Source organism: Hesperophylax consimilis, chromosome 30 (assembly GCF_061612785.1).
Source record: "Hesperophylax consimilis isolate HC1 chromosome 30, BYU_Hcon_1.0, whole genome shotgun sequence".
Taxonomy (NCBI): domain Eukaryota; kingdom Metazoa; phylum Arthropoda; class Insecta; order Trichoptera; family Limnephilidae; genus Hesperophylax; species Hesperophylax consimilis.
This window is the reverse complement of record NC_142865.1, coordinates 15,984,978-16,004,348: the sequence shown is the minus strand read 5'-3', so window position 1 is coordinate 16,004,348 and position 19,371 is coordinate 15,984,978. Positions and strand designations below refer to the sequence as shown.

At 36.7% G+C, this 19,371-nt stretch overlaps 1 protein-coding gene across 1 annotated transcript in view; it reads right to left on the bottom strand.

Moving 5' to 3' along the window:
- Nucleotides 1-531: 531 nt before the first annotated feature.
- tsr (Cofilin/actin-depolymerizing factor homolog tsr) overlaps nt 532-19,371 on the bottom strand; it is a 40,396-nt gene continuing 21,556 nt past the window's right edge. Inside the window, exons 2-4 of the mRNA XM_089649551.1 lie at nt 6,819-7,009; nt 4,994-5,125; nt 532-2,271 (exon numbers count right to left, since the gene is read on the bottom strand). Coding sequence (XP_089505677.1) covers nt 2,151-2,271; nt 4,994-5,125; nt 6,819-7,009 — 444 coding nt within the window. The 3' untranslated portion in view covers nt 532-2,150. The remainder of the gene's footprint in view (nt 2,272-4,993; nt 5,126-6,818; nt 7,010-19,371) is intronic.

Here is a 19,371-nt window from a genome sequence, read left to right as displayed (position 1 = left end):
ACAAGTTGGGGAACTAGGAAAATTAGCGGCTTCAAATGTGCAATGTTTTGCTTGAATGTATTAATTCTGACGAGAAAACGAACGTAGACTCTATTTATATACCTCAATTAACAACTTTACGAAATATAAAAATGCAAATATCAAATAAGTAATTTCTCAGTCTATTATATGTGTGTTAGGTCCATTGCGTCATTTACAGAACTAAATGTTGACTTGAGGTAAATGGGGGTCCGCTCTTATGTACCCCCATTTGAATCTTGTGGACCCCCAAATTTTTTTCTCGCTGACATAGACCCCCATCAAGCCGATATCGACCCCTGGGGGTCCATATAGACCACTTTGGGAACCTCTGTTATAAAGCGATAGAAATTGGAATAAATCCATAAAAAGTATTGTTCCAATATTAGGACAAGTTCCCCGCTACCAGTAAATCATTCCCATGAGATGAGTTAATTATGTAATAATTTGTGATTTCTCCAAATAAAGCAAAGGTCCAGGGATATATTTTGTATCTTAACATAAAAAAAAGAATAGTCCTCTACTTCTTTTATTACAAAGTATTTATAAATTATTTTATAGAAATGAAGTTCTTAAGATTACATAGAATACCTACTGACAACACTTTTGCTGAAGTTGACTCCATTCAATTTATGTCTTTGGTTAAAATTTCTCAGAGAACGCACTAGCGCTTGCGTTTCAATTGATAATCTAATCAATGGAATTACAAATTTAAACAAAAGAATTTCAAATCGAATAGAATTTCAAATGTAATTAATAGAATTCCAAATTTAAATGGTGAAATTCAAACCAAATCAATGGAATTTCAAATCTAATAAACAGAATTTCAAATCTAATAAATAGAATTTCAAATCCAATAAATATAATTTCAGTTTTAAATGAGAGAATTTGAATCTAGTCGATAGAATTTCAAATGCAAATAATAGAATTTGAATACAGTCGATAGAATTTCAAATGCAAATGATGGAATTTGAATACAGTCGACAGAATTTCAAATGTAAATGACAGAATTTGAATACAGTCCATAGAATTTCAAATGTTAATGATAGAATTTGAATACAGTCGATAGAATTTCAAATGTAAATGATACAATTTGAACACAGTCGATAGAATTTCAAATCCGAATCGATTCAAACAGCAGAAAAAGTATTGTCACAATTTATTTATAAAAAAGCCAGCCTATTTTCGTAATAACTATTATTTTGTGTAAAATGTATAAAAAACAGCAAGTTTGTATGTGTTGGCAAAGGTTATTATTAATTTCATAAATTACAAATTCGCTGTACATGTGTTTAATGTTGTTTATGCATGACAAAAATGATGAGAGTTGCGTCATCGGCAATCGACGCAGGGACGACGTGGTGCAAGTTTGAGCATTTTTGACACCGCCGGCAAAACGTATAACCGTGAATAAAAAGTAAGTTTCAAATTTGTTATTTCCAAAGACAGAAAGGGTATAAAAAGATATTAAGTTTTCGTAAAATACAATCTTTGTGCCGGTAAGATTGTGATTAATAATACTGTTAGATAAAGACAGATAACATTTAATATTATCAAAAAGGTAGATAATTTATTTTTTAAATTGAACTTCAAAACGCTAAACTGATTAAGTTTATTACAAATCACAACCGTGCAATTGTAACACACCTCAGAATTCTCAGTGCATCAAAGTTGGGAGTGATGATGTTCAGCAATTTGCAGCGCAAACGACATTACGCGAGTAATTAAATAAAACAAATAGAACACATCGGATTCTCACTATGTAGCCATAGGGTGAAAGACCACGATTTTAAAGTTACGGAATTCAGCAATTTGCAGCGCAAAACTAAGAAGCGACAAAAAAAAAAAAAGTAAAACACATCGGATTCTTAGAATTCTTGTTGCGTTGTAGAGCCGGGAGTATAACTCACATTTTTAAGCTACGGCATACTGAAATTTGCAATATAAAAATATTAATTTAAAAAAAGGATATTTGCACGTCGTTCTGCTTCGTCCGAATATCTGCGCGCGACGCCAACAAGAATTATTGTAAAAATAATTATAATAATAATAATTATCATAAAAATAATAAAAATTAATAGTAATAATAGTGTGTGGAAGTTATTATATGTGTCGATTTGAATCCGGCGCCGCTACTGGCGGTCTGTCGCACGCAGCTTCTCCTCTACGGCGTCCTGGGATGCCTCAGACAGGTCGGTGGCCTGGATGTATTTCTGTACGCCCACCAGGGACTTCTTCAGCGCATCGAAGGAGCTGGAATGTGGAAGAAAAAGACAATCAGTAAAATTAATACTAAGAGCATTAACAAAAGTTACAGTTTTTCTCACGTACAGATTTTGTTCCGCAGAGCTCGGCAAGCAGATCCGGCCCTTTTCAACGCAGAAAACACGAATTCGCTCGGCAGATCGAATTTCGAGCGACAAGCATCTCATACAGTACAACTAGGAAATTTCCCTAGATGTAGGGAAAAAAACATTTCTAGGTAAAAGAGAAAAGCACAAAATATGGGGAAATTTTGAAAATCTGGTTATGCAGTCAAAATATTGAAATCAATTATGTCAATTTACGCAGTAAACTTAACTTATCGAAATTATCTGAAAGGCGAAAAATATTTGATCTCCTTTTATTATATAAAATTGTTCATTCAAGGTTGGACTGCCCTGACACTATAAATTTGCTATCTTTACATATACTAGACGGAATATTTTATTCTACAACAATAACTTCGCTACGAATTCTGTGTTAGAAAGAATACATAGGTTGGGCAATGAACTAAGTGATGTCGCTGACATATTTAATTTAAACTTCAATACATTTAAAGCCAAATTAGTCCACCACTTTTTAAATGTAAATAATGTATGAGAAATCATTATATTTTATTTCGAATTTCTATTGTTTGTTTTATACTGTTGTTAAAAATGAAATTTGTAATTGTTATGTATTTAAAAGCCCAATAGGGCGTCAATAAATAAATAAAATTCTTAAGACAATCTGGGGAAATTTCGAAATTCTCGTGAATCTAATTCTAAACCCACCCAGCCGATCTGTCTGTGGCAGGAATACACAGGTTAATCCGTGTGTGAATTCTGCGCATTAGTGACAGTTTGGCAATTGGGTGTAAACACACTGTTTGTCCACATCTCTGTTCACGTTTCTTGTTTGTTCACATCGTTGTTTCCGACACGGTCTAGCATAACTAAATTATTTATTTTATTTTTATAAGCAATAATTATTAGCCTGAAACACTCATCCACATTGAAAAATCTCCCGATAAAAGATACATGACGCCAACGGGACTTGAACCCGTGTCCTTTCGATTTCCGATCGACAGCTCTGACCACTGAGCTATGGCGGCTTATCTCTTATCCGCGAAATAATTCAATATATACTAGTGTTTCATTCAACAATTACTGTTACATTTTTTCACCTGAAAACAACCAACTTTCTTTTATATGAGAAAGGCATTGTAAGTGCTAACTCTCTCACTAGATGGCGTCGAGACAAATTAAAATAATAATAAATATTTATTTTAAATGTGAATACGTCACAAGAGTCCTGCTGTCAACCCCATGAAGCCAGTGAGACTACGGCATCCCCAATTAGTAAATTGTAAATCTGAAGGTAGTGGAAGGACGAAGATAGTGTAAGTACCCGGCTTCAGATCTTCAGATGCGGTCAAGAAATATGGCTAAGGCCATTTCAAGCAACAATCACTGTCATCAAATGGCCAATCACCACCATTTTTATTTTTTACTTTTTGAAGCTTAGGTTTGTTTCAACTTTTAAACAAGTTGTGATCAGCAGAAAAGTGCAACTGTCATGTTGTTATGCTTGTCAGCTGATCACAATTTGATCAAAAGCTGAGACGGACCTAGAACCGGCGTTTAACGAGGACCCTTCAAAGGTCAAAAAATATATATGTATGATTAACACACAAGAATCCCAACTGCTCCCGACCGTGGAAGAGAAAGACGAAGAAGTACCCGGCTATTATACCCTGCACTATACAGGGAGTATCAGCACATACCCGACAAACTTTAACCCGCTATTCCTTAGCAGATTTGGAGTAAAAATTATTTTGGGCACTTTGCTGTCCGGTAACATTTTTTTTTAATAAAGAATTTCTTATTCATATTTGCACCACTGTTTTATTCTTTGTCAAAGTTTGAAAACCCATCTGGCAATATTTTATTCGAGTTTCGTTGAATAATGTTTGTACGTACCTACATTGGAGCGCTTTTACAATCACAACGAAATGGCATGGCACTATTCGTCTCATTTTTAACTATTATTATTTAGTGTGTATGAAGAGCGAGGATGCTTTTTGACACACTTGCTAATAAGAGCTGTTGAACATGAGAAACAATGCCAATGACAGTGACGGAGTGTGGATTTTTTATTTTTTTAATTGAAAATAAATGTTACCGGACAGCAAAGTGCCCATAACATTTTTTACTCCAAATGTGCCAAGGAATAGCTAGTTAAAGTTTGTCGGGTACGTGCCGATACACCCTGTATAGCAGTCCCTCTAGAAATGCCTTACATGTAAATTTGAATGGAAACCAATGTAGCCATTTGGCTACACTTTGGTTCTAGCTAGCGCATTTAGCATGCGCTCCGTCTCTTTTGCACTTGGCTCACATTGTACATCGCCATCCCGTTTGAATTTAATAACGATCCTATCATCTTTATTCTATGGGCATTCCTTGAGGCATGTTGTGAAACTGAAGAGAGTGGGGGGAGTTCAGATCTGACCACCAATTATGGCTAAAGCCATTTAAAACAATGTTTCAACTCTAAATGGTCGTCTTTCAGCAGAGTGCCGAGAGTATCTTCCATTCTCATTGGCCATTTGATGACGTTACTTTTGAATTTCTCCAGAACGCCCCAACAATAATATGTATTTGATACAAACCGTCTGAACTAAATTGGCTAGCGTCAAGTTATTTAGCGTGAAATGATGGAGTAGTCTTACCTGGAGTACAACATCTTCTTCTTGACCTTGGCGGTGTCGGGGCACCAGGACATGAGGAACAGCTTCTGCTTCTTGGAGCTCTCCGAGGTGCCTTGGCACTGGTGCATGTACTCAAAATCAAACAGGCCGTATCTGAAACAAAATCACTCTTACATCTCCAGCACACGGATGAGATCAACAAAGAAGATGACTAAGATGAGATCCATCTATTTTGAAAGAGGTTAACTTATAGATGTCTTTGTGAGGTTAACTTATGATCTTTTTATGCTCCGAAGGCGAGGACAGAGCGACTAAACTGCTTAATGATGCGGCATTGGCCATTGACATTTTTAACGTCACTTAGCGTCACGATAGTTTAGCAATTCCTGGGTCGGGGCGTGAATACAGAGAAAAAGGTGTCGATCAATAGAAAATATGTAATTATTTAAAGATCCTAACTGAGAGTATTAATTTGTTTGTCATAAAAAGAAATCTTGTTAATTACAAGATTATTAACTGAAATTGGATTGTCGACTATTAACCTTCCAGCGGGCGCGTTGAGAAATTTCCCTTCAGCGGGCGCTTGTCGTAAATTTTACGTCATCAAGTTTTCCCCATGTAAGTGGTGTTTTATTACGCAAATGTTAGGGAATTTTTTTAAGGATATGAAAAATGATAATAGGCAGTAATTATTTGACTTACTTAAAAAAAAACGAAGCAACACTCTAAACATGTTAATATTTCAAAACAAAATATTTTATCGACCTATTTAGTCAGAATCAATATTCTCATCCTTACAATTGAATCCTATAATTTCTATACCCGCTATATCCGATTTTTTGATAAAATGATCTGAGTATGACATCTTGTTCACATTTTTGCGAGCAACAAGAGGAGCCTAAAATTGAGTTTCAAAACCCTCCTTATCACGACCAAAAACCATGTTAAAACTGCGAGTGAGAAACCAAATCCGCTATATCATACAGAAAGTTACTATCAAAATCCGCTATATCGGATTCAACGAATCACAAGCAGTTATTTTGCCAAAATACAATATGGCCGCCGCTCTGACGCCACGCTCGTGTGTCAAAATGATCTACGCGTGAGTTTCTAAACCCGCCATGTCGGCTCAGTTGACTTTCAAAATCAAGAAGTAAGTATCAAAATCCGCTATATCCATTTTATTTATCGAAATTACTTAATTATTGCTAGACATATATAGAAAAATAAATGCTTTTCGAAATTTTATTACTCCAATTCATTATATAAAAAATTGTAATGCATTTACTTATGTACGCTAGAGATGTGACAGTTTTTTGCGGTTTTCTCCAAATCAATGAAAGTTGATATAGCGGGTATAGAAATTACACGACTCAATTGTTACAAACCACCTCAACTGAAGAATGGTTCTTGCATGTAAAGGACTGGCTACGGCAACACTTCATTGATGCTGAGGATCTTTTCTTATCCAGTGCACATAACCGACAAACACCGCGTTTTGGAAAGCTTCTGTTTTCTTCTTCTGTTATCGGTTCAACTGCCCGACCGTAATTCACTTTGAGAAAAACATTTATATCTTGCGGTAAATGTTTGACATTTGATTTGACTCTAGCATAGCTCGAAGCTCGATGCTGACGACTAAGTGGTAAGAGAGGGGGAAGCGATAAGGCGCGTCTGTCGTAAATTTTACGACAGCGCGCCCGCTGGAAGGTTAAGGAATTCTGCAAACTTCTGGATTGAGGTGTAGACTGTAAGAAAATTCCGCAATAGAGGTGTCGAATATTAGGGAATTATGCGGTGGATTGAGGTGTGGAATTGTGCGATGATTGGTGGGATTGGCATTTACCTGCATTCTCCGGTGCCTCCCTTCTGCAAGTCTTCGAGGAACTGGTCGTACTCGGCGTTCCTCTCGCCAACTACCTCCACGTCTATCTGCTTCTCGTCGCGGATGTAGAACACCACGTAGCGGTGCTTCTTGTCCTTCTTGATCTCTTCGTACGTGGTCTTGCAGATGTCGGATACTGTTACTCCGGAAGCCTGAGGAATAACGGAAATAAATTAACACACGCACTTAATTATGCAGAAACTGTAAAAAATATACAAAACCTACATAATGTACAGAGAAATGGTAGACAGTTTCTATTGTAAGAAAATCAAATAAAATTATTGTAATTCCCACTGGGTAGTGTACGCACGGGGGTGAAAAAATCTAGGATTCTAGTAAGAACGGATATTACTAACGGGACAATGCCACCTCAGGAGACACATCCACTCTTGGGAGTAAAAAAACATCAAACAATGTAGGAAATGTGAAGAGGATGAAGAGAATCCAATTCACTTTTGGTGCCAATATCCCGCCCTGATAGGAACAAGGCTCAGATACCTGGGAAGACACATTGTAGAACCAGGAAACACAGCCATACCCAATGAACCCTGGTGATCTTTAGCAATGGCCTTAGTGCTTACGGGAACTAACCGTAAACCGTCTCCACTTTAAAAAAGTGAACTTTATTGAAGTGACCGTGTTATATCAAAACCCCGTTAAACAGAATTGGTTATGCACAAACATACTCTTGAAGAAACAAGCTCCTGTATGATGAATACCCTGACAATACTTCGATTCTGCTAATTCCCATCGTTAGCAGGTTCACTGTGAAGGTTTGGAAAACTTCGTCATGAAAACATGAAAAGTTCCTACACCCAAATTCAACACGCTATAACTCTAAAACTGGAGTAAGAAACAGAGGTAGGCAGAGAGGACGGACTGTCAAACAACTCGGTCTTTGCAAGCACTTCTTGCCTTATTCACATTCATACATACTCTTCTATTATTCTTGACATGGCCCGACTCATCTATTTGATTCACTTGATTGTGCCATGTCTTCCTCGGGCGTCCCAGACTTCTACCATTCACATATGTGTCATATATTCTCCTTTCTTCGTTTGTTCGCTCCACATGCCCAAATCATGTGAGTATCCCTTTCTTAATCTTAATCATTAAACTTACATCAGCCTTGCATTCTTTGCGGATCTCCACATTTCTCACACAATCATACGTGGTTTTACCACACACATGCCTCAGGGATCTCATTTCTACAACATTCAGTCCTTTCATCCTTCCTCTGCCCGTTCCATGCCTCACTGCTATACATCGGGGTGGGTACCAGTACTCCACTGTGGACTGTTAGCTGCGCTTAAAACTGGAGTACGTAGTCAAAAACCCTACCGGAAAACAATTTTTGATTCATTCAAGCAAAGGGCAAACCTGTTGTGTCGAGTCAATGTAGCTTGAGCAATAATGGAGGACTTGGTTTGCATGGGATTGAACCCACGTTACTAAAAAAAAATCATTTCATTATATCATTCGAACTAGCGACAAATCGGTAAAAATAGCATGTCTTAAAAAATGGTAAAACATACTTCCTTTCTTATCGTACAATAATCGAAATATTATCAAGGTTTTTTAATGTTTTCTGACAATGATATAAGAAAAATTTATTAGTTTCAATGAGGATAAATTTTAGGCCGAAAGCGACAATTATTGGTGTGACAGTAGTAGGTATAAATCAGATTTTTCTTTTAAAGGTTTTTTACAAATTTCGCTGGGGATTTTTTGATAAGTAAACACTCATTCAATCAATCAATCAATTTTTGACAGCTGGAGAAAAATATCAGTGATGAAAAAATTAATATCGTGAATTTTTAACAAAATAGAGAAATCTTTATAGTCTGATTATTTATGATATGTAATCATATTAATGATATGGATATATCTTAAGAGTCAAGTTCGTAAAGTGAGTGTTGATTTACTTTGAGATTACTTGGCAAGTATTGTTGCAATGTGGCTAAACTAATTCACGAATTATCGCTCGTATTGCAGAATGAATCGAACTTTTACATTCATACATCGTCTAGTACATGGTTTCTGATACCGACATGACTGGGCTCTAGTATTTAATTCACTTCATCGTGCCAGGCGTCTCTGTCTTCTTTCATTCACACTTAAAACAAAAATGACAAAATTCTGCAAACTCAACATAGATATATTTGCCACCGAGTTAAATTGGCGTTCGGTCGGTATCCTCGCTATATACAACATCCCTCAAGCTTTGGTATGTGGTAGAACAGTTCCTTTTCAAGACGCTGAGGCGCTAGCAGTCACATGTCAAATTTGACGTTTACGTGAATAAATATTATACTTCCATCTCTTTTTATCAGGATGAATTATTTTACTCATCGAGCAATGAGGAATTTCGATGTTATTAATCGATAATGAATCTAAAACAGTCTGCTAAGGGATTTTAAAAAGTTTGTTTTCAACGGTTAGTTTCGTCATAATTTCAAGAAGAATTCAGCAAATTGCTATTTAAAATCAATATCCTCGCGCACAGCACCATGTTGATGAAGTGGGGAACCACATCAAAAATCAACTTTATTAAAATGATAGACAATATTGGTGATATCTAGGCTTACGATCTATGTACGTATTATGTTCCAAGCCGCGCTAAGATCGACATTCCAACAAAGCCGAGCTTAAAATCAACTGATATACCGAGCCCATGTGCATTCAATTTTCAATACCAGAGCATCAGAAATTGTAGGAGAGAATAATTCAATTATGTGTTAATTAAGTATTTATTTTAAATAACTGCACTTTTTAATTGGTTGAGCTCTACTGACCATCGAGCTTGCTGAGCAGGTATTCCGTGGAAGTGATTTATACCGATTTGGAATAAAATTGATATCATCAGAGTGAAAGATACTCTCAGTAATGCCCTGGAGAAAGACCACCATTCAGAATTGAAACGTTGAAATGACTTTAGTCATGTTTGGTGACCAGATCCCAACGTTCATATTCCTGCTTCACAACGTGCCCCAATGCGACACTTAGCAAGAGCGCCCGCGTCTGTACAGTCTAAATACAGGGTAGCTGTGTCGCCACCCGGTTGGGCAGCCTTGTGAGGCGGGTTAAGGTAAGGGCTGTAGGAAGGGATTTATAAATGCGGGTCTTGAAGTGGTCCGTATTATATGAAGGAGGAAAAACGGATGTCCGTAGGTCGTTCCACATATGAGCCGTCTTAGGCCTGGTGATCAATGCGGTTAGCTCCTTAGAGCAGGCTCCATTAGAATACCCGTAGGACTCAACACATCAAAAATTGCATCTATGTATTGGAGATGACAATCGGTCTGTTAACAATGGATTGTCGGACCGCCCTCCTTTGCACAGAATCAACTAGGTTTATCAAGTATTGTGGGGCTCTAGTCCAGAGGTGGCTCCCAAATTTTTTTTTTTTTTTTTATATTAACTCCACACAGGAGGCCCTGAAGAAAATAATTTCCCTCAGAGCCTATGTCATCTTTGGGGATGCTGTGTGGAGGGTCTTTTTGTGGAGAGGAAGGAGTGAACATGGGTCTTGAAGAGTCCCATGTTGTAGGAGGGAGGAAACACAGAGGCCGGCAGTTCGTTCCACAGCCGAGCTGTTGAACTTAAGAACGAATCGTAGAAGCGACCCGTTCTCATGTGACAAATGTCAACCGTGTACAAATGTTGGGCGCGCGTTTGGCGTGTATCCCGACTACGCACCGGTGCCGAAGGGATCAATGACGCTAGTTCCTCAGAGCATCTTCCATTGTAATACCGATAGAACAAGGACAGCATACCTACCTGACGCCTGTGCTCTAAAGATTGCAGTCCGTTTGTTAAGATTGGGGAATCTATCAAACGGACCGCCCGTTTCTGCACAGAGTCAAGGGTTTTTTTCAGGTATTTAGGGGCTCCGGACCAGAGATGGCTGCCAAATTCGACAGTAGGGCGCACTTGAGATTTGTATAGGGTTAGCAGCTAGCCCTATAGAAGATGCTCAGTTTGTTGGAAGCCAGATTTACTCAGGCTTCTACAGAGCCGGTCTGATATACAGGGTTTTCCAATAAGAGGTGTTATTTTGATATTCAATCGTAAAAGATCAATGGTTTCGTTGCTTGTGTGGCACGTAGCGCCGTCTTGTTGAAAGTAAACGTTGTCCAGATCAATACCATCCAATTCCGGCCATAAAAAATCATTAATCATCTCTCGATAGCGCAATCCATTCACCGTAACTGTTGCTCCAGCCTCATTTTCGAAAAAGTAAGGTCCAATGACTCCGCCGGACCATAAACCGCACCAAATAGTCACACGTTGAAGATAGAGAGGCTTTTCAACAATAACTCTTGGGTTTTCCGAGCCCCAGATGCGACATCGACGAAATCATCGAACTTGTTGACGAAGCCACCGAGGTGGAAATGGGCCTCATCACTCAAGATGATTTTTCGATGGAATTCTAATATTTAATAATAGTGAATTTTAATAATTTCAATGCGTTGTTGAAGCGTGTATCGTTCCATTTTTATTAATGGCGTAGTTTCTACTTGTCAAATGTCAAAAAATGACAGCTTCAAATGTAACATCTACCGAAATAGCGGCTATTCAAAATAACACCTCTTATTGGAAAACCCTGTATTTGCTTAGTGCGGTATTCACATCAAAACTACTAGGTCACAGTCAAGCCGATGGAATTGATTAATCTGCAACTTCTTTTGTATGAAATAAGATATAAATTTACTGTGGATTTTTTTATTCTTCAATTTTTAGTTAATTTTATGGTTAACTTTCAAATCTATTAAAACCAGTTTGTCCAACAATTAGAATATTATTTTTTTTCAGCCAAGGTTGTAAATTTGAAAAAACATATAATAATTGATATCAATCTCGATTGACCAAATTATTTTGCACAACCGACCGTTTGGGAACCATTGCAAAAGTTTCGTCCAAATTCCACATATTTAACAAAAACTTGGTATTGTATCTTATTTTAGTAGAGTTGAAACGGATATTTGAAAGCTCCATGGCTCATGATCGAAAGGACAAGTCGAGCTTAATATAGTTGCTTTGACATAGAAATATCATTCACAAAAATTTGTGCTAATTTCGTGATGTCAGAGCACACAGTTCGAGATTATAAATTATTGCTGCTTTGGGTCAAATTGAGACAATTATTGATGCAAATCTTCCTAAAAATTCCTCTCCTTAATACAGCATCCTCAAAAATGACACAATGAAATTAATGTAAAAAAAAATAGAATTGTTAGCAAAAAATTACGAATTTAGAAGCGTTTTTAGCTAACATTTTCAATGACCTCGAAATACATATCATAAAAATATGAATTAAAAAAATCGTTAGTCATTTCTTTGCTGAGGTGGGTGGTATAAATTGTAAATCTGAACGATAGATATTATTACTTACTACAAAACTGTTGCTGTCCATTGCATTCAAAACATTACCGATTTTTTCACTAACTGTATCCGACGAAAATATGTCTGCACCACAGACATAGTCATATGTCTATGGTCTGCACGTATTTTTTTTTTTTTAAATACACCGTCAAATTTTTCTCAAAGTTAAGTTTTAAGGTCAGGAATGCGCATAAATGATTAAAATGACCAAAACTAACATCATAAAGCCTATTTTGTAGATGCGCGCGCGACCCAAAGCCCCGACTAGTTGACTCCATTAGATATTTAAGTTGAAATCAAATGTATTTTGTTTTTTTTTTAAGAGCCTTTGCATGCAGCGAAATTTGACAAGTTTGACATGAGAAAACTTGCGCGAGCCGAGCTACGAATTACGGGAAAGGAACAAAGCAACCGCAAGCGGCGTTTCGCGCTAATTGCGCACACTTAGGCAGGCTAGTGGTTAATTTCAAAGTTTTTTTTTTTTAGTTTACGACAATGAGTCTATCTGCCGAGTTCCAGCTCGATCGGATTTGCAGTCATCAAAAGTTGAAATTCGAATAGTTGTAATTAATAAATAAAACTTAGGGAGATACCAGTGGTCGATATGTATATGAAAAATGTTTGCACTAGTGTAAAAATCCAGAAGAAATAGAGTAATACGTTGCTTGAAATGGCTTTAGCCGTGTTCGGTGACCAGATCTGAAAGGCAAGGTACTTCCCCACTGTCCTTTTCCCATCTCCTTCCCCTCCCTACTACCTTCAGCTTCACAACATAACACAATATGTAATAATAATCTTACTGGCTCCGGATGGTTAGAAGCAGTTGGGACTTTGATGCGGATTAACTTTTTTTAATTATGGACAATACGCCGCCCGCGTTTCCTCTTAAGGCGAAGCTTAATGCCAAATCACTATTTTGGTTACTCTTTATAACGAATTGGTGTACATTATGAATACCAAAAAATATGCTTTAGATAAATTGAAGGTTTTCCTATCGTTTCGCTAGAGTAGAATACAAATAAAATAAAAAATTACTCCATAAAAAATATAAATGTAAACTAAAATTATTTTTTTTCGATAGAAATGTATGAAAGCGTACAGGAAACAACTTTAAAAAATACAGTATTATAGCTAAGATTATCTGTGACAGTTTCACTTGATTAACTTTTTTGCTTTCTTATAAAATTATTTACAAAATAAATAAAAACAGTGTTTTGATTGAAATCTAACGTTTCTAGACTCCATTTGTCAGCGATTTTAATGCCTATTACCTACAATATAAGGTATACCAAGAATATACACATTTTTGGCTTGTAGCTTCCTCTTAATAGCATTAACAGCCTTTTATGTATCTTTTAAAAATTAACTACAAATAAGTAGCTTGTAATCCCCGTCGTTACCCGGGCTTCACGCAGCGTTTTTCGAAATCTTACATGTAGACAGTGACCTTCCTCTTGTTTTGAATGTCAAGTGTGTAAAATTTCATCAATCTCGGATGTAGATTGTATAAAAATCAAATCAATGCCGCCCACCAAACAATCATCTTTACATAGATAGATAAAATAATATATTTGTTAGTAGGTACAATATTTACGTACATTTTGGATTTACCAAGCTCGAAACATTCCTAAGGATGTTTAACAATACGGTAATGGTAATAAATTAAAGCTCTTGAAGCAATACTTTCAAATTCACAAATCCTACAATTATAAAATATCCCGTGATTTTTCAAGGATCTGCGCGAGTTAGCAATATTTTTACGAGAATTTTGTCGCTTAGCCGTCAATAAATTTCATAAAAAACCGAATTAAGAATAATACCTATAGAATAATCTGCTATTTCATAGATGGCGCTAATTTAATTGTTTAGAAGAAAAACACTTTTTGCACGTTATGATTTAATTATTTTTATAATGATAAACTAATGTTTATAAGACAAGTTTTCTTATACATAGCACAAAGGATAACAAATTATTATAAGAAATAATTAGTGGCCTGAAATATTCATACAAATTGAAATTATCTATAATTAAAAAATAAAGTTGGAAGGTGAAAAAATATAATAAGCAGTAATTGTTGATTGATGTACTAGTACATATTGAATTATTGAATTGGCGTGTTGGAAATAAGCCGACGTGGCTCAGCGGTCCAGAGCACCTGACAGGACATCAGAAGGTGCGGGTTTAATTCCCGCCGGCGGCATTTATTTTTACTCGGAAGATAATTTCAATTTGTATGGATATTTCAGGCGACTAATTTTATTGCTTAAGAGGAAGCTACAAGCCAAAAATGTGTATATTCTTGGAACACCTTTTATTGTGGGTAATAGGCATTCAAATCACTTGACAAAAGCAGTCTAGAAACGTTCAATTTCAAGAAAAAAACTGTTTTTTATTTATTTTGTAAATAATTTTATAATAAAGCAAAAAAGTTAATCAAGTGAAACTGTCACAGATAATCTTGGCTATAATACTGTATTTTTTTAAAGTTGTTTCCTTTATGCGTTCATACATATCTATTGATTATTTTTTTTAAGTAGTTTGCATTTATATTTTTTATTCAGTAATTTATTTTTTATTTGTATTCTACTCAAGCGAGGTGATGAGGAAAACCTTCAATCTATCTAAAGCATATTTTTGGTATTCATAATGTACACCAATTCGTTATAAAGATTAATCAAAATAGTGATTTGGCATTAAGCTTCGCCTTAAAATAATTTGTTATGATTTTAAATATCCGTATACACAATACGAATAAATAGTTTTGTACAAATACAGACTCAATTCTTACAAGAAAGGCGTACAAATATAATAACGGATTGAATCACCGATACAATATTGTAAGTAGACTTATTACATCTTGGGGACATCTTGGAAACGCCAGTCGGGACACATGTCCCAAATGGTAGTATTGGTATTGGAACAAGATAAAAAATGTGTGCATCGTGAAGAGAAGTGGAATGCTAACAACTAACAATCATCGTCTGTTACTCGAAGAATGGGGGTTATTTTTGGATCAACCCCCCCGAACGAGAAAGCACATGGCCGGTGGCTTCTACGAGTAAAGGCGAGACGTTCTGTCGCTACCAATTCCAACACGGACAGGTACAGATACTTTATAAAGATTCCACCGCTGCAGCGTTGATGATATAGCTGTACGGTGAAGAGGGCCGTAAACTGCTCGGGTAAAAATCTTTACTCATAATAATATTTTCTCCCAAGATTTTTTTACACTGGCACCACTTTGTTCCAAAACTCAAAAACTCGGTAATTTTCGTGACGTTTGTAATTTAATTGACCCGGTTTGTTTTGAATTGCTTCGAGATTCTGCAAATTCGATGAGTGCTTTGAAAATCGAATTAAATAAATATTCCTCTGATAGTGCTGCAAATGGGTATGACTGCTTTTTTTACATTTTCATTGCGCGACCGATCGATATTAATTTGTCAAATTAACATAGTGCGCGATTTCCGTCTTACTGCGATCGTAATATGTCCCTATACCTGAGGGTCGGGCTGTTTAAAAATCTGTCAACTACTAATATTGTCGTATTATGGCCGGTATACGCAGTACGCATGCGCGTGATTATGAGTAACGTTTTCTACTAACCCGTCCCTATCCCCCCGTTTTAACTTTTATGAGTAAAACGGATTGTGTACATGTAAATATCGGGATAATTGACATAATATACAGATAGTCCACTGGAGACGAATTGTTCAGGAGAAAATTAACATACAGCATACTCCAAATTGAGGATGTCAGAGTCCCACTGGTTCCGAAAATCCGGGAATCTTGTACCGTATAACAATAAAATAGGACATTTTGGTCAAACCGGCCCAAAATGCCATTTTATTTTAAATTTACCAATAATGCGGTTAACCGCCCATTTTCGACAACTCAACGATTATATTTTTGACAAACACAGAAGCAGGTTTAACTAACAAAAAAAAGTTTAAAACTATCAAAAGACAATAATAAATAAAAGCGATCCCAACAGACGGCAACTCCGATACTTCATTTTATTTGAGAATTTATTGCTATACCGAAATTATATATTATTTGGTCCTTCGAGCCGGATCATATTTTTAATATACATTTATATTTTTTTAAATATATTTATCTATGTTTAGGAGGCCCCGGGGAAAATAATCAAACGTCATCTTTGGGGATGCTGTGTGGAGGCTTTATTATGTCTTTGAATGTTTTAAAAATTAAATACATGTTGAAAAAGTAAAATAAAACAACTCTAATAAGTCTACCGAGCATTGTTGTGTACGTCCAATACGCAAAACCCGCACCCAATTTGATAACTGAAGGGACTTGCGAGTCGAATAAATGGATGTCGCTCAATCTACCTGCTACGGGAGCTGCCTCCACGCCATTTGGAACGAGGGGCGGTGTCCCGGACAGGCAAATCTAGTACTACTGCGTACTACTTCTAGCGGTTAGATTTGCTACTTGATGCTGGCGAACACAAGCACACACGATGAAATGGTGCCAAGGGAGGTGATGAAATGATAGAAAGGCATATTTGGTAGGTGATGAAATGGTAGCGAAGGATATTAGGTTAGTGGTGAAATGGCAGTAAGTGATACTTGGTTGGTGATGAAATGGCAGAAAGGTATATTTAAGGGATGAAATGGTAGCAAAGGATATTATGCTACGTATACATACGCGAGCCGAACTGCCGAACTGAACCTCAACTTATGGGAATGGAACGAACAACCGTAAATGGATCGAAACGCCGCTTGCAGTTGCTTCGTTCCTATCCCGTAATTCGTGGCTCGGTTCGCGTTTAAGTTCGCAAATATATACGTACCATTAGGTTGGTGGTGAAACGGCAGAAATGGATAGTTAGATTTTTTATTAAATGGGGGGGCTAGGAAAACAGAAAGGGATAATAGGTTGGTGATGTAATGAGAGCAAGAGATGTTAGCTTTATGAAATGGAAGCAAGGGTTTACTATGTTGGTGAAATGGCAGCAAGGCATAAAGGTCGGTGAAGTGACAGCAACGTGTAAATAATGTTTGGTATGAAATGGCAGCAGAGGATTCGACATGTGAATGATGAAATGATAGCAAGGGATGTTAGCTTTATGAAATGGAAACAAGGAGTATTATGATGTTGGTGAAATGGCAGCAAGATATAAAGTTTGGTATGAAATGGCAGCAGGGATATTTAAAGGTGAGTGATGAAATGACAGCAAGAAAATATTCTTACGTTGGTCAATGAATAATGATACAATGGTAAAAATAAGCAAGGGACGAAAGCAAAATAATGGATGAAAAGCGAAACAAAATTTAAAAAGGGACAACACGATGCTAGTATACGGGGTACAACAACAAAATGCAAAGGTTAGACAATTCTATATTATACGATATTCAATCATATCGAGTCTGCAAATGCGCAAAATATTATATCAAAATGCTATAACAAGTAAAACACAACTAAAAACAGATGCTACCACAAAAACACAAAATATAATATAATAAAAACCACATAAGACTGTCGGTTTACGATTAATACGCTTAGTTAGTTAAGCTAAAAAAAAAATTAAAGTCTGCTCTATTGTCATTTTGAACCGTTTAGAAATCCGTATGCTTTAATAATAAAAATTGCTACATCACGGCTAAAAGGCGAAATAACCCGGCCTTAAAAATTAAGATTCGAATTCACAACCAAGGAACTATATCGTCAACCGGTAGGGCGCTGCTGTGAGGCGGGTTAAAGTCGGGGAAGTCGCAAAGTAAAATCCAATGAATGACAATCCGTAATCAGATAAATGTATAATACAAATTTAATGCGTTGACTTAAATTCGAGGAAATCTGAGTAAGAATTATTGAGTGACTAATCAACGTCATAAATTGCCACTGACAACGAATGTGAAGTCATTTACGATAGGTGTGAATAATAGAAACACAGGTAGATGTGGCATGGAAGCATGCCAACTGTCGCCAAGCTATCAAACTAGACTATCAAAGCGGCTATGCAATGAAAAATACGAGTTCGGTGTGTAGGTAGAGACAAAGTCGGGGCGCTGCTGTGCGTAGATGTAGGCAACAGTAGTATGAGTGAACGATGTTGGCGACAAGAGTTTTAAACGTAGTGAATGTGCCTACCACCCAGCTAGGGTTACGCCTGTCCTGGCGCGACCAGTACACCAGGGGACACTGAATTTTAGTGTTACGACTTTGAACAAGTGCTTTGAGGGTGGGGAGGAGATTGGACTTTAATTGCCCAGCATACACGGCAACCTGGACAGTTTTGATGTAATTTTATATTTTGAAAAAATACGACTAATTTTAATCATCATAAACTGTTGTATTTGCGATATTTCAAATCAGTTTATAGTGATGAAATTAATACCGAAATAAAATCGTCGAAAATATAATAAATCAACTGAGATTTACCCACAGTACAGCCGAAGGCAACTTGCAATAGGGATCATGGCACTTAGCATTTCATGGAAAACATTAATAACTGGACAAAACCGACCTTTCTACTTGTGTGCATCCGTTTGAAAGTAGCGTACAAATATTCTTGCCAAATTTCAAAGCGAAAATATCTCGAATTTTGTTAGTGGGCGTTTTAAGAAGGAAGATTTTGCGACTGGATTCAGAACCACGATGAAAGCACTAATGACCCGCCTCAAGGGTCCGATATAAGCGTTCAAAAAGAAGAAGAAGATTACTTAAGATTTGAGTTTGGGAGGGAGATAATATGTACATACCAATGATAGAGTTAGCGCGCTAAATTATACAAAGGATTAGAATGAATAGGCGTAAGCGACTATTGTGAAATCTCTATATACAGGGTTTTCCAATAAGAGGTGTTATTATGAATAGCCCGCTATGTCGGTAGATGTTACTTTTGAAGCTGTCATTTTTTGACATTTGACAAGTAGAAACTACGCCATTAATAAAAAATGGAACGATACACGCTTCAACAACGCATTGAAATTATTAAAATTTACTTGAGTGAATCAAATGCAAATCATCTTGAGTGATGAGGCCCATTTCCACCTCGGTGGCTTCGTCAACAAGCAAAATTGTCGCATCTGGGGCTCGGAGAATCCAAGAGTTATTGTTGAAAAGCCTCTCTATCTTCAACGTGTGACTGTTTGGTGCAGT